Source organism: Nannospalax galili, unplaced genomic scaffold (genome assembly GCF_000622305.1).
Source record: "Nannospalax galili isolate Female #2095 unplaced genomic scaffold, S.galili_v1.0 scaffold505, whole genome shotgun sequence".
Taxonomy (NCBI): Eukaryota; Metazoa; Chordata; class Mammalia; order Rodentia; family Spalacidae; genus Nannospalax; species Nannospalax galili.
Genome location: NW_008352327.1, coordinates 1,019,580 through 1,031,007, shown reverse-complemented (window position 1 = coordinate 1,031,007; position 11,428 = coordinate 1,019,580). Strand labels below are relative to the sequence as shown.

The following is an 11,428-nucleotide window of genomic DNA, read 5'->3' as shown; positions in this document are numbered from 1 at the left end:
ATAATGAATAAGTGAATGAAAGTAGAATGCTTGAAAAAAAAGACTTTTAAGTATGTACATACCATGACAGCTTTGATAAGTATGTGTTCCAGTGCAAGTTGTAGTTGGGAACCAGAAGCGAAATTTCAGAAAGAAATCCCTGCCTCTCCAAAGGATAACTAGAATTTGATGGTTATAGAGCAAATACTGTCCACAGGGGAAGATGACATTTTTAATATAATTTATTTGAAATGCTTCCAGAAAAGTTTAAGGCCATTATACAAAAACATTCATCTCATCAAAACATTCATCGTTTTTCTTCCCATCGGCCAACCCTGACAAAGACCTTTTCTCAATATGTTGGCCACAGTGGCCAGTGGCTCTGCAGAGAACACAGGCTTTTCTCTTCTGTCCAATGTCCTGTCTCAGCTTTCCTCTGCTTCTATCTGCAGCAGGTTCACATGCTCACTAAATCAGCAACAACTTGAGAAAAAAAGCAGTTTTAAATAAACTAGTAATAGAAAAAAATTCACCATGTTTAAAATCTATAAATACAGAAATATGCTTTACAGGGTAAAATTGATCATATTTGTTTTTGAAAAATAATAATGTAATATACCTTGTTTTTATATTGATAAATCTTGTCACGCAGCTTCTTTAATGAACGTGGCATATGTACACAACAAAAGGATAACATTGCATTTGCTGCTTTTCTGTAAACTTGAAAGATGCAGAAATTAAAAAAAAATGGCAATAATTTAGAATCACTACTAGTGCTGGTGTGGGTATAATTTTGTACAAGTAATCCTAAGTATTTACACTTGCAAGGGGGTTGTTCTATGTACTTTGTTAACTTCTTTTTGAGGTCCGTACCCTACCCTGCTCTGTAAATCAAGGTTAGAAGACAGTTTTTCCAGTTTGGCTAGCTGATCCTAATCAATCAGAGCTGCTGAAGTTGGCCTCGGGAGAAGGTAACCATGCAACCACAGATGCTAACTGAGGGCCCAACAGCAGAGCAGGAAATCCCAAGACTCTCCAGACCATGCCTTGCAACTTCTGTGGTTCCCATACAAGGCCTTGGTGAAGGTGGTATGTTTCTCACATGAGCCTGATCCTTCCTCTCATGTGTTTTGTAAACAGTCACCCGTGCAGACACACGTCTTCTGCTGCTTCACTCCCACTCTAGAATAGAAATGGCTGAGGCGAGGGAACATAGTGCAGACAGGTCTCCTCATCATCCTTGCAGACCTTCCCAGGGTGTTTGTGATCTAGTCTGATGTTGTAAACCAGAGATGCTCTCTCAACAGCAGGCAATGACCATACCAGACACCTCCTACAGCCATACACATTCCAGTTAAAGATTCAGAACTGGCAGCTGCTTTTAGGTTTTTTTTGTTGTTGTTGTTTTGCTTTTGTTTCCACTATGGGACTTAGGCTGACCTAGAACTTGGTATGTAACCCAGGCTGTCCTTGAACTCTGAATCTTCCTGCCGCTCCCTCCCAAGTGCTAGGATTATAGGTATGTGCCACTAGGTCTGGTCTGGCATCTGGTTTTGTCATGGCCCCTCTAATGCCTTTTTTTCATGTCTTCATAGATTATTACATTCAACTTGCACTGTATTAAATTGCAGGGTTCAAGCAAGGCTTTTTCTGCACAATTAAACCTCGGAATCTGCAGGGATACTTTCTGGTTGAATGACACAGAACCTAAGTTCACTTCATGGGTTGGAGTTTCCTGGCTTCCTTTGGAATGCCACCTGAATACTCTGCAAAGCTCTCTCAATTCCATGTCTTCAGCAACTATGCCTAAGAGCTAGCAAAGTGATGGAGAAGCATGGGAGAAAGGACTCGTTAGGCAGTCTACACAGAACAGTGGTTTAGAGAGCCTTTCTGTTCTTAAAAATCCAGCAGGAAAACTGAAAGTAATGTGTTTAAGTCCCTCTCCATTCATCCAGCACTTGTGAGATAGAGTACAGGGTAAGTGCTGTCACAGATTCCGGATGGCACAGATTGGTTGGCGGTTACAGTACTAGGGACATGGTACAGACATAAAGGGACTAAGCCAACACGGGCACAAAATGATCACAAAGTGCTTCTCCAGACTGTTCCTTGTGTGGAATGCAAATACTGTACAGGCAAGACACAGGGCTGTCCAGCAAGATCAGGGCCTTCTGTCAGACATTGCTTTCCACTGGCCTGCTGTTTCCACAGGAGGAGTCTGCCTGCTCCATTCGCTCACAGTCAAGGCTGACCTCACTAGTGTCCATACTGCAGTCTGACTCACTGTCCGATTGGTCCATCTGCTCAAGTTTTGTTTCTCCCTGTGGCTCCCTGCTCTGGGTGGTGGGACTTGGGGATGGCCCCTTGGAGTTAAGCACCCCAGCCTGCTCAGCAGCAGACAGAACTGCTTCTTTTGCTTGACGAATACAGTTGAGCCACTGCTGTTTGTTGAAGGTGTCATTGGCTTGGAGTGAGTGGGTCTGACTTTGGGATCCATTTCTGAAACTGACTCTGAAGAAGTTCTTAACTAGAAATGAAAAATACAGGGAGAGTCAATGGGCGGGTGTTTCCTCAGGCAAACCAACAAAGTAGGGTACTAACCCCCAGAGCCCATAGCTGACCTTGTCAATTACAAAATGTTTTCTATGGATGCAGCATACAGCGCAGTACCACCCTGATGCCACGGTCACTCAGCCTTCTACACCTGCCTTGAGGAGTCTGCTAAAAATACTCCTTGTCCCTGAAAATAAGCTCTTCTACTTTCTCTTTATTCCTTTACTGTTTTCTTTTCTTTTTCTTTTTCTTTTTTGAGACAGGGTCTTGGTATATACCCTGGCTGGCCAGAAACTCGCTATGTAGTTTAGGCAGGCTGAGAACTTGTGGTGATCCTCCTGCCTCTGCCTCCCAAGTGCTGGGATTATGATTACAGGCACAGCCACCATGCCCAGATTGAGCTTTAGTTTTCTAACCAGCATTAGGAATATTTGCCCATCAGCAGTTGCAGTGCTGTCCATGCTCCTGTCTCCCTGCAGCACTGCCTGCCCAGATGGCCTCCCAGAACCACAACCCAGCTCTGAGATAGCTTTACCATGGGCAAAAGGGGCCAAGCCCCTTGGGGGTGCTGCTCAGGGCAGTGTGGCCAGAGGCTAAACCAGGAGCTGATGACCTTCATGATGTCTGGTAAAACAAAGGAATTTCTGCTTTCCCTGAATCAGACAACCTTTTCACATGGATAGGGACCATCCATGGAGCAGCTGGCACAGTTTATGAAGATCTGAGGTATAAACTCTCCCTAGAGTTAGTTCCCCAGTGGCTATCCTTACAACGCACCTACAGTGAAGTTTCTCATACCCTACTATCACCCCAGTGTGGACACACAGGGTAACATCTACCTGGACATCCTCAAGGATAAGTGGTCTGCCCTGCATGATGTCAGGGTCATCTTGTACTCTATCAGAGCCTGTTAAGAGAACCCAACATCAATAGCCCTTTGAACACACATGTGGCTGAGCCCTGGAAAACCCCCACAGCTTTTAAGAAGCACCTTCAGGAACCCTACTCAAAGCAGGTCTCCATCCGAGAGCAAGACCAAAGCTGTGCAGCCTCTTCTGCGGTGCCTTTATTTTGTCCTTAGATGGTCTGTCCTCTCCTTGATCCATTTCTTGAGTTGTGGTTTTATTTTTGTTTTATTTCTGGTTTTTAAATTAAGTCTGCTTGAGTCCTTACAATGTATATTAAATACATGCTGACTGTTTTCATATATATATATATATATATATATATATATATATATATATATGTCCATCAAATACTGTATGCTCCACAGGACAAGGACTTTAACATCCTGGTTCATCATCAGTAGCTAAAACAATGTTCCACACATGAAGACACCTGAAATGGCTATATGGCTCCTCTTGGCTCTTTCCTTCGATGAGTAAGTCTCAGGTTACAGAAGCCCACTGAGTGGTGTTGGGGATGAACACACATCCCAGTTCACCAGTCTTTTAGATTTCTTTTGAGATAGGGCCTCACTATATAGCTCAGGGTGACCTCAAACTCACAATCCTGTGGCTCCTGAGTGCTAAGAGGTATGAGCCATAGCAGCTGGTCTCTAGTTGATCCTTTTGAAGTCTCTTCAGCAAGTCTTCCAGATCAACTATAAAATTTACCTTTATGCAACTGGCACTTACATAGGGACTATGTGTATTAAGCACACTTTCACGTATCAGCCGGAGAGAGAGAGACAGCATAAGGAGCACCAGCTATATGTGGACCAGTTCACATACTTAGTTTTCACAGCAACATTTTGAGGAAGGTAGGCGAATGGGAACCTGAGGCTCACAGAGGTCGAACAGGACTGCACATCAGTAAGTGAACAGTGAGCACTGGAGCACAGTTTGGCTCCCAGGCTGTGGCTGTTCTCTCTTCACCAGCTAGCTACTCTTTCCAAATTACTACGACCAAAACGTTCAACCTGTCCTGGCACTCTGCTACCCACACGTACTTCTCTCGTTGTTGCTGAAAGCCCCGCGCAGGGAGCCGCCCAATCGTACTTCTCCATCCTGCAGGTCTTCCAGCACGAGGTCCTTCACAGGGATGGGCTGCCTGTACAATTGGTAGCAGAGTTGCTCGTTGTGGGTGACAGCTCGGGTGATCACAAGTACTTCTTGGAACAGGAACACATGGAGCTTCTAGAAGAAAAGAACCCACAGGATTTCCCTAAGCAACTATTGACTAAATGATGGATTTGTGAGCCTCTGTGGCAAGAGGTCCTCAGGAAGCAGGTTCATTATGGGTTATGAGCTCATGCTCAAATCTACCTCCAGGAAAGCAGAAATTGAACAGATCTGAAACATTTCCAGATATACATAGATACACTGTCTTCATATGGGCTCTTCCTCAGGACCTACTGGAGATGTCCTTCTACCCACAGATACCTGAAGCCAGGGCCTTAACTCTGAGCCCTATTTACATTACAATTTTCAACCTGTGCAGACATAGCCTCCAGCTCTACCAAAGGAAAAATAAGAGAGGGGAATAGAATGAATGGGGTAATAAAGAAAAATTAACACTCTCCTGGCCTTGGCATATACTAGTCAACACAATTCTAAGAGATCAAATTAACAATAGTCTACAAAGGGTGAGATTGTATATCAAACCCTAATATATACTTTGGGTTCCCAAACCCCAAAACATGTGCTCCTTCAACCACTGAGCTGATCATCACCTTCATCTAGGAACTCCAACTGGGAGCCCTGCTCATTCCAGAGGGACCAGAACACACTGTTGGAGCCACAGACAAGATGACCCTAGTGTCCTTCTCAGTAAGTTTATCAGCATCTGGGATCTCTGGAAAGACTGCTTAAAGGGCAGATGACTGATATGTATTATGGGCAAAAAGGAAAATGTCAAAAATGAAGCCATGCCTCAAATCACGAAAGCAAGCTTTCCTGGGCAGAGCTGGGGTGAATCTATGGCCCTCAATTTTAAGCCTCAGATTCCCCTCACAGTTTAGAAGTGCTTAGGGGTTAAAGGGGAAGGACAACAGCTCTACAGCTAGATTCTGGCTTTCAGATGGAAACTCAGAATCTTGATCTGGGGCAGGGGAAGCACTTTCTATATTATCAAATAATGAAATTACTTGAGAGAAAAGAAATCTGTAAGTCTCCTACCACACACATACCACATCCCGCAGACCCTGGCTGGTGGGAATGTATATGGAAAAAGATGGGCTGGAAGTGAGGGCACATACCTGTAATTCTACCATGTGGGAAGGGGAAGTAAACTATTTCAAATTCATGGCCAGCCTGAATTGTATAGTGATTCTGAAGCCAAGTAGGACTACACAGGGAGACCCTATCTCAAAACAAACAATAAAAATATCCCTAAGATCAGGAAACAGTAAAGGACAAAATAACCAGGGAAAGGCTATTTTTCAGGGGGTAGTGATGGTAGAAACATGCTAAAAATATTCCTTTAGGAGTTGGGGAAGAAAGGGGTATGCCACTATTTTAGGTACTTAAAATAATCAGGGATGTTGACTTTGTTTCTACTTTCATCAGTCTTGTAGCTGAGGCAGGCAGTTTGAGCTCACATAGCCTAGGCAGTCTTCTAAAATCATCCCTCATCTCTCAGTGTCTTCTGAACCCTCTTACTAGCCTCAGCTCCCTTTCGCCCTCCAACTAATGCACTTTAAAAAATTTTATTATTTTTATTTTTATTCTATATATATGAGTGTATTGCCTGCATGCATTTAAATGCACCTGTGTAGTGCAATGTCCGCGGAAGTCAGAGAGGGGGTCAGATCCTCTGGAACTGGAGTTACAGATGGTTGTTGGCCAGCATGTGGGTTCTGGGAACCGAATTCAGGACCTCTGCAAGAGCAGCAGTGCTCTTTAACCACTGAGCCATCTCTCCAGACCCTAACATACTCTTCTGATGTACTTTTTTTCATTCACAATAACCTTCGCAACTCTGATAGGGGAAAACCCCAACAAACCTGCCACCCCAACTGCTGTGTGTTCTCAAAGCAATCTGCCTGCAGCATGAATTAAGAGTTCAACTTTGTGCCATAGGCATAATCCAGTCAGCCTCAGCCCATGCCTGGTGTATGAAAGAGAACAGGGCCATCTCTGGAAGAGCATCGCTTCTCATAGGTCTTCCTAGAGGAAACCTTCAAAGAGCAGGGTGTCACATCATTCAAGTTCCCTACTGCTTTCTGGAAATCAATGAGAAGCAGAAAACAACTTTCTGGAAATCAGTAACTCCCTACCACACAGATGTAGGTCCTGACGTTTCTAGGGTTGCTCACTTAAGCACTTGAATTGTAAAGTTAACCAATCTCTCCTAAATTAAAGAGTTCTTTTATTCTTTTCTTTCTTTTTTGGCTTTTTGAGACGAGTCTTACTATGTAACCCTTGGCTGGCCTAGAACCCTCTATATAGACCAGGCTGATCTTATACTCTTTCTGTAGCCCAGACAGGCCTTGAACTTAAAAATTCTTGCTTCAGTCTCCCAAACAGCTGGGATTACAGGCCTGTGCCATTAGGTGGGGCTCACTATTTTCTGAAGTCAAGGTGGGACAGGCAGCTGGATGCACTGGTGTGAGCCTATGGGTTCCAGCTGATGGGGAGGTTAAGGCAGGAGGACAGCTTGACCCATTCAGGCAGGAGTTTGAGACCAGCCTGGTCAACTTAAGTGAGACTGCCTCAAAATAAAAAGTAAAGAAGGGGTTGGAGATGTTCTCAGTGGCAGAGTGCTTGCCTTGCTGCAGGAACTAGGTTAAATCCCCAGTGTGGGGATGGGGAAAGTCTAGGATAAGGCCTTGAGGAGAGTGACCACTTACCACACCCCGGTTATTTTTCAATTCACCATGACAACACAGGACCCTTGAACTGTCAATCAGGGAGTCTTTCTGTCCTTCTTCCAAGTAAAGCAGTCGCTCTTTATAGTAACGGCATTCCGATTCCCCAGTCTTGGTGTTGATTTCTGCCACAATTCCCTGAATGATGTTTATCTAGGGAAACAAAGAGGAAAAGTAAAAATTGGGGAAGTAAGCAAACCATCCAGAAACCCAACCTTAAAGCCAGCTTTGAAGTTACCAAGACACAACTGCACCTAATGTGGAATCTGAGGTTTAAGTGGCTGTTTGGAAAAAAGGGGGAAAAAAAGAAAGCTTTTAATATACTGTTTTCTATACACATATTCAGATTTATATATACATTTATTTATGTTCATATACATATATGTATATCATACATGAAACTAAAAGTAATGCATAATGTTATATGAAGGGAAGAGATAAAAGGTAGTCTTTGGTATATAAAACTGCTTCTAAGGCTGGCATGGTGACACTCACCTTTAATCCCAGCACTGGGGAGGCAGAGGCAGGTAAATCTCTGTGAGATGGAGGCCAGCCTGGTCTACACAGCGAGTTCCAGGCCAGCTGGGGCTACAGGGATACCATGCCTCAAAAATTAAAACAAGTAAGCAAACAAACAAAAACCCAAATAAAAACAAACAAAACCACTCTCTACTTCTATTAAGGTAGTATGGTGATGCATTTTTGTAATCCCAGGACTTGGGAGACTGAGGCATGGGAGCCATGAGTTTGAGGTCAGTCTGGGTTATGTGCAAGTTCTAGGACAGTCTGGGCTAAATCATGAGCCTGTTTCAAAAAAACAAAAACAAGCAAACACTCCCCACTGAAACCAAAGCAAACTAAACCACCAGGTGGTATTTCAATAGTTGCTTTATGTTTCCCTTTCCTTGACCTTTCTGTGCTTTCAACTTGCAGTGCAATTTAAACTTTCTCTTTTCTTTAAAGACCTTGGCATGAGCCGCCATGGCTTATCTTACCAGTTAACTATTAGGCAGTTGTATCTGGACAAAGAAACTAATTAACACTTGAGTCAATTTCTGAGCTTCCTGCAAGTACCCAGGAAACCAGAAAGATCTGCAGCCCACAAGATGTGCTTACTTCCTCCAAATTTAAACTGGGGAATTGAACAGCTGGCATGTCACATGAGGATTCATAAACTCAAATGCTACAGTGGTTCCTCAGGCAGCTGTGACTATTTTCAAACTTTGCTTCTTTCTCTGGTATTTGAAAAAATATTGACAGGCAAAACAGCAGACATCATGAGTACTGTCTTCCATAGTCTAGCACACATGTCTAGCAGTATGAATCTCCTTTCATTTGTTAAAGATGCTGTTTTGTATCTGTATCTACCCGACACCCTGAGGCTCTTATCTTTCTGTGCTGGGTCTTGAGGGAGGATTTATTCTGCAGGGTCTCAGGGAGTTATAGTTACATAAAGCTAGTTTGCTAGCAACAAACAGTCATGGTCGTTGTACATTTAAACTAAACTTATTGTTGCATATCTTGCCAGGGTTCAAAGTGAAGGCAGGAACTTTCTGGGAAAGGGAGATGATGAGAAATACAACAGTGAGGTGCTAGACCTGCACAGGCTCCATCAATCTTCCTCTCAGTGGAATATGAAAGCCCTGTCCATCTGTGACAATGTCATCTACTCATCAGCACCTGACATGAGCCAAGAATGGCAATGTTCCCTGCAGCTGCATCAAAAGCAGGACTGTTCTATGGGGAGGAGGGGGTGGCGGATGGTCTGCAGGATCATTTTCTGGCTGATAATCCTTGGAATTTAAACCTCTAAACAATCAAGTGCCAGGAATATCTGAATATTCAAAGTTGTATTTTAAGAAGCTCTCTTTGGTGTGGGCATGGGAGTGCGTTTATCTAATCCCAGCATTTGGGAGGTGGAGTAAGGAAGGTCAGGAATTCAAGGTCAGCCTCCATCACAAAGAGACTCTAGTTCTATCAATCGATCAATTAATCAATCAATCAATCATTAATCAATCAATCAATCATTCAATCAATCAAATAAAATAAGAAAGCTCTTCTTGGGAGGATATTTTTATTGCTTCCTCAAAACATTATTAAGAAATTCTAACGATGAGGTAGTTTATACACTGCATTAAACATAAGACCTGTCTTTGGATCCCGTCACAGGACTGAATGGAAGCTGCTCCTTGGGGTGGGGGATTTAGTCAGGACTCTTACTTCTTTCCTTACAGAGACAGGAAATTCACTTGGGAAACTAAAAGTCAAGAGACATTGGTACTATGATTTTTTATGTTTATCAAATATCTGTAATGTACCCAAGAGAACAGGGTTAAATGAATTCCATCTGGGGTGACGTTAACAAGGATTTTGAAAAGAAGGAGGAAAAAAATATGCCTAACTGTGTAAATGGGCATTCAGAAAACTTGCTTTGCAGAATATTTCCAGGGATGAGTACACCATGCTTGATGCACAGAACTGCCTGGACAATCAGGTACAGACGCATTTTTTTTTTTTTTTTTTTTTTTTTTTTGAGACAGGGTCTTTCTGTAGCCTCAACTGGCCTGGAACTTGCTATGACGCCTGTCACTGCAGATGCAACTTTTAAAAGTGGCTTTGCAGCCAGGCGTGGTGATGCATGCCTTTAATCCCAGCGCTCAGGAGGCAGAGGTAGGAGGATCTCTGTGAGTTCAATCACACAAACACATACATGCATACGTACATACATACATACATAAATAAATAAATAAAAGTGGCTTTACACTTGATGCACCAGGAAAACAGGTAACTGCATATCCTTTCTCATCACAAATGACTGTTCTTATTATCTATCTGTTTTAAAATTAGAACTGTAGCTCACTTATAAAAGAGGGTAGTAACACCAGGCATGGTGGCATGCCTTAATCCCAGCCCTTGGGAGGCAGAGGCAGGTGGATCTTTCTCTGAGGCCACCCTGGTCCACGCCCTGACTTCCAGGTGGGCTGGGCCTAAAGAGACCCTGTCAGCAACAACAACAACAATAACAACAACAACAAACCCAAACAACAAAAAGCCAAAAGAAAAAGAAAGAGGTCAGTATTCTTTCATTCTGTGTTTCACAAAGTCTTTACAGTAAAATGAAACACAGGCTCATGTGTCACAACAATTATTACTTAGAGTAGCTGGAGCCCCTGATGTTTCTATCTCTGCAGACCACACACTCTCCAGGATGAAATAGGGAGAGGGAGCAACTCCATCACACTCTTCCCAGTAATAAAAACAGACATGATGAGCTGCGACGAGTCTCACTCCCAGTGCCTGCATTCCCTCTCTGCTGGGACGAGGGGCCTGGTCTGCCTGTGGTGGGCCTGCCACATACACTGCGAACCCGGTGAATCAGGAGTCATTCCTCATTCTTCCCTATGCTACATGAAGACTCCCAGCTGCATTGTAACAGCAAGGCCTCACTGCAAAGCTTGTCTGTGCCGGATAGCCATTCCAAAGGCAACAGGGGTTCAAAGATTTCTACACCAACAGACAGGACCATAAAGAAGCAGAAGGATAGACGATTTGGACACATTGACAAGGTCTGAACATTGACCCCATCACTTGTTGACTCTGGACCTCAGCAGACTGCTTGATTGCTTCTAAGCCTCACCTGGAAAATGGTCATGATATCTCACAGGTTGGAATGAATGTTAAATGAGATACAATAATCTACAAGGCAATTATGTAAAGTCTATTTACTGAGCAGCACTTGATAAATATCAGTGATTTATTACTAACACAGTTGTTATTACAACTTATTAACCTCTTCTCTGTGAGATGATTTTCCAAATTATCTACGTAAACTCTGGTATTACTGTGCCAAATCAGAAGATGAGTCTTTGGCATTTGTCTCTTAGTCTTCATCCTACCACCACCTTTCTTTTCTTTTTACATTTAATGGCTGTGTATGTGCCTGTGCGTGTGTGCATGCAAGGCACATGTGCACACAGTACATAACTTTTGGGAGCTGGGTATTTCCCTCCACTATGGGTTTCACGAATTGATCTCCAGTCATCAGGCTGTGTGGCAAGTGCTTTTACTTACTGAGCCCTCTTTTCT

The 11,428-nt window shown here is 43.3% G+C and overlaps 1 protein-coding gene and 1 pseudogene across 5 annotated transcripts in view; one reads left to right on the top strand and one right to left on the bottom strand.

Moving 5' to 3' along the window:
* Positions 1-209: 209 nt before the first annotated feature.
* Arhgef3 (Rho guanine nucleotide exchange factor 3) overlaps positions 210-11,428 on the bottom strand; it is a 321,412-nt gene continuing 310,193 nt past the window's right edge. For all 5 annotated transcript variants that reach the window (XM_017802271.2, XM_029554188.1, XM_017802272.2 and 2 more), the window contains 3 exons: positions 7,325-7,495; positions 4,484-4,670; positions 210-2,506 (listed from right to left, as the gene is read on the bottom strand). In XM_017802271.2, coding sequence (XP_017657760.1) covers positions 2,154-2,506; positions 4,484-4,670; positions 7,325-7,495 — 711 coding nt within the window. In that variant the 3' untranslated portion in view covers positions 210-2,153. The remainder of the gene's footprint in view (positions 2,507-4,483; positions 4,671-7,324; positions 7,496-11,428) is intronic.
* Positions 3,141-3,649, top strand: LOC103747017 (annotated as a pseudogene).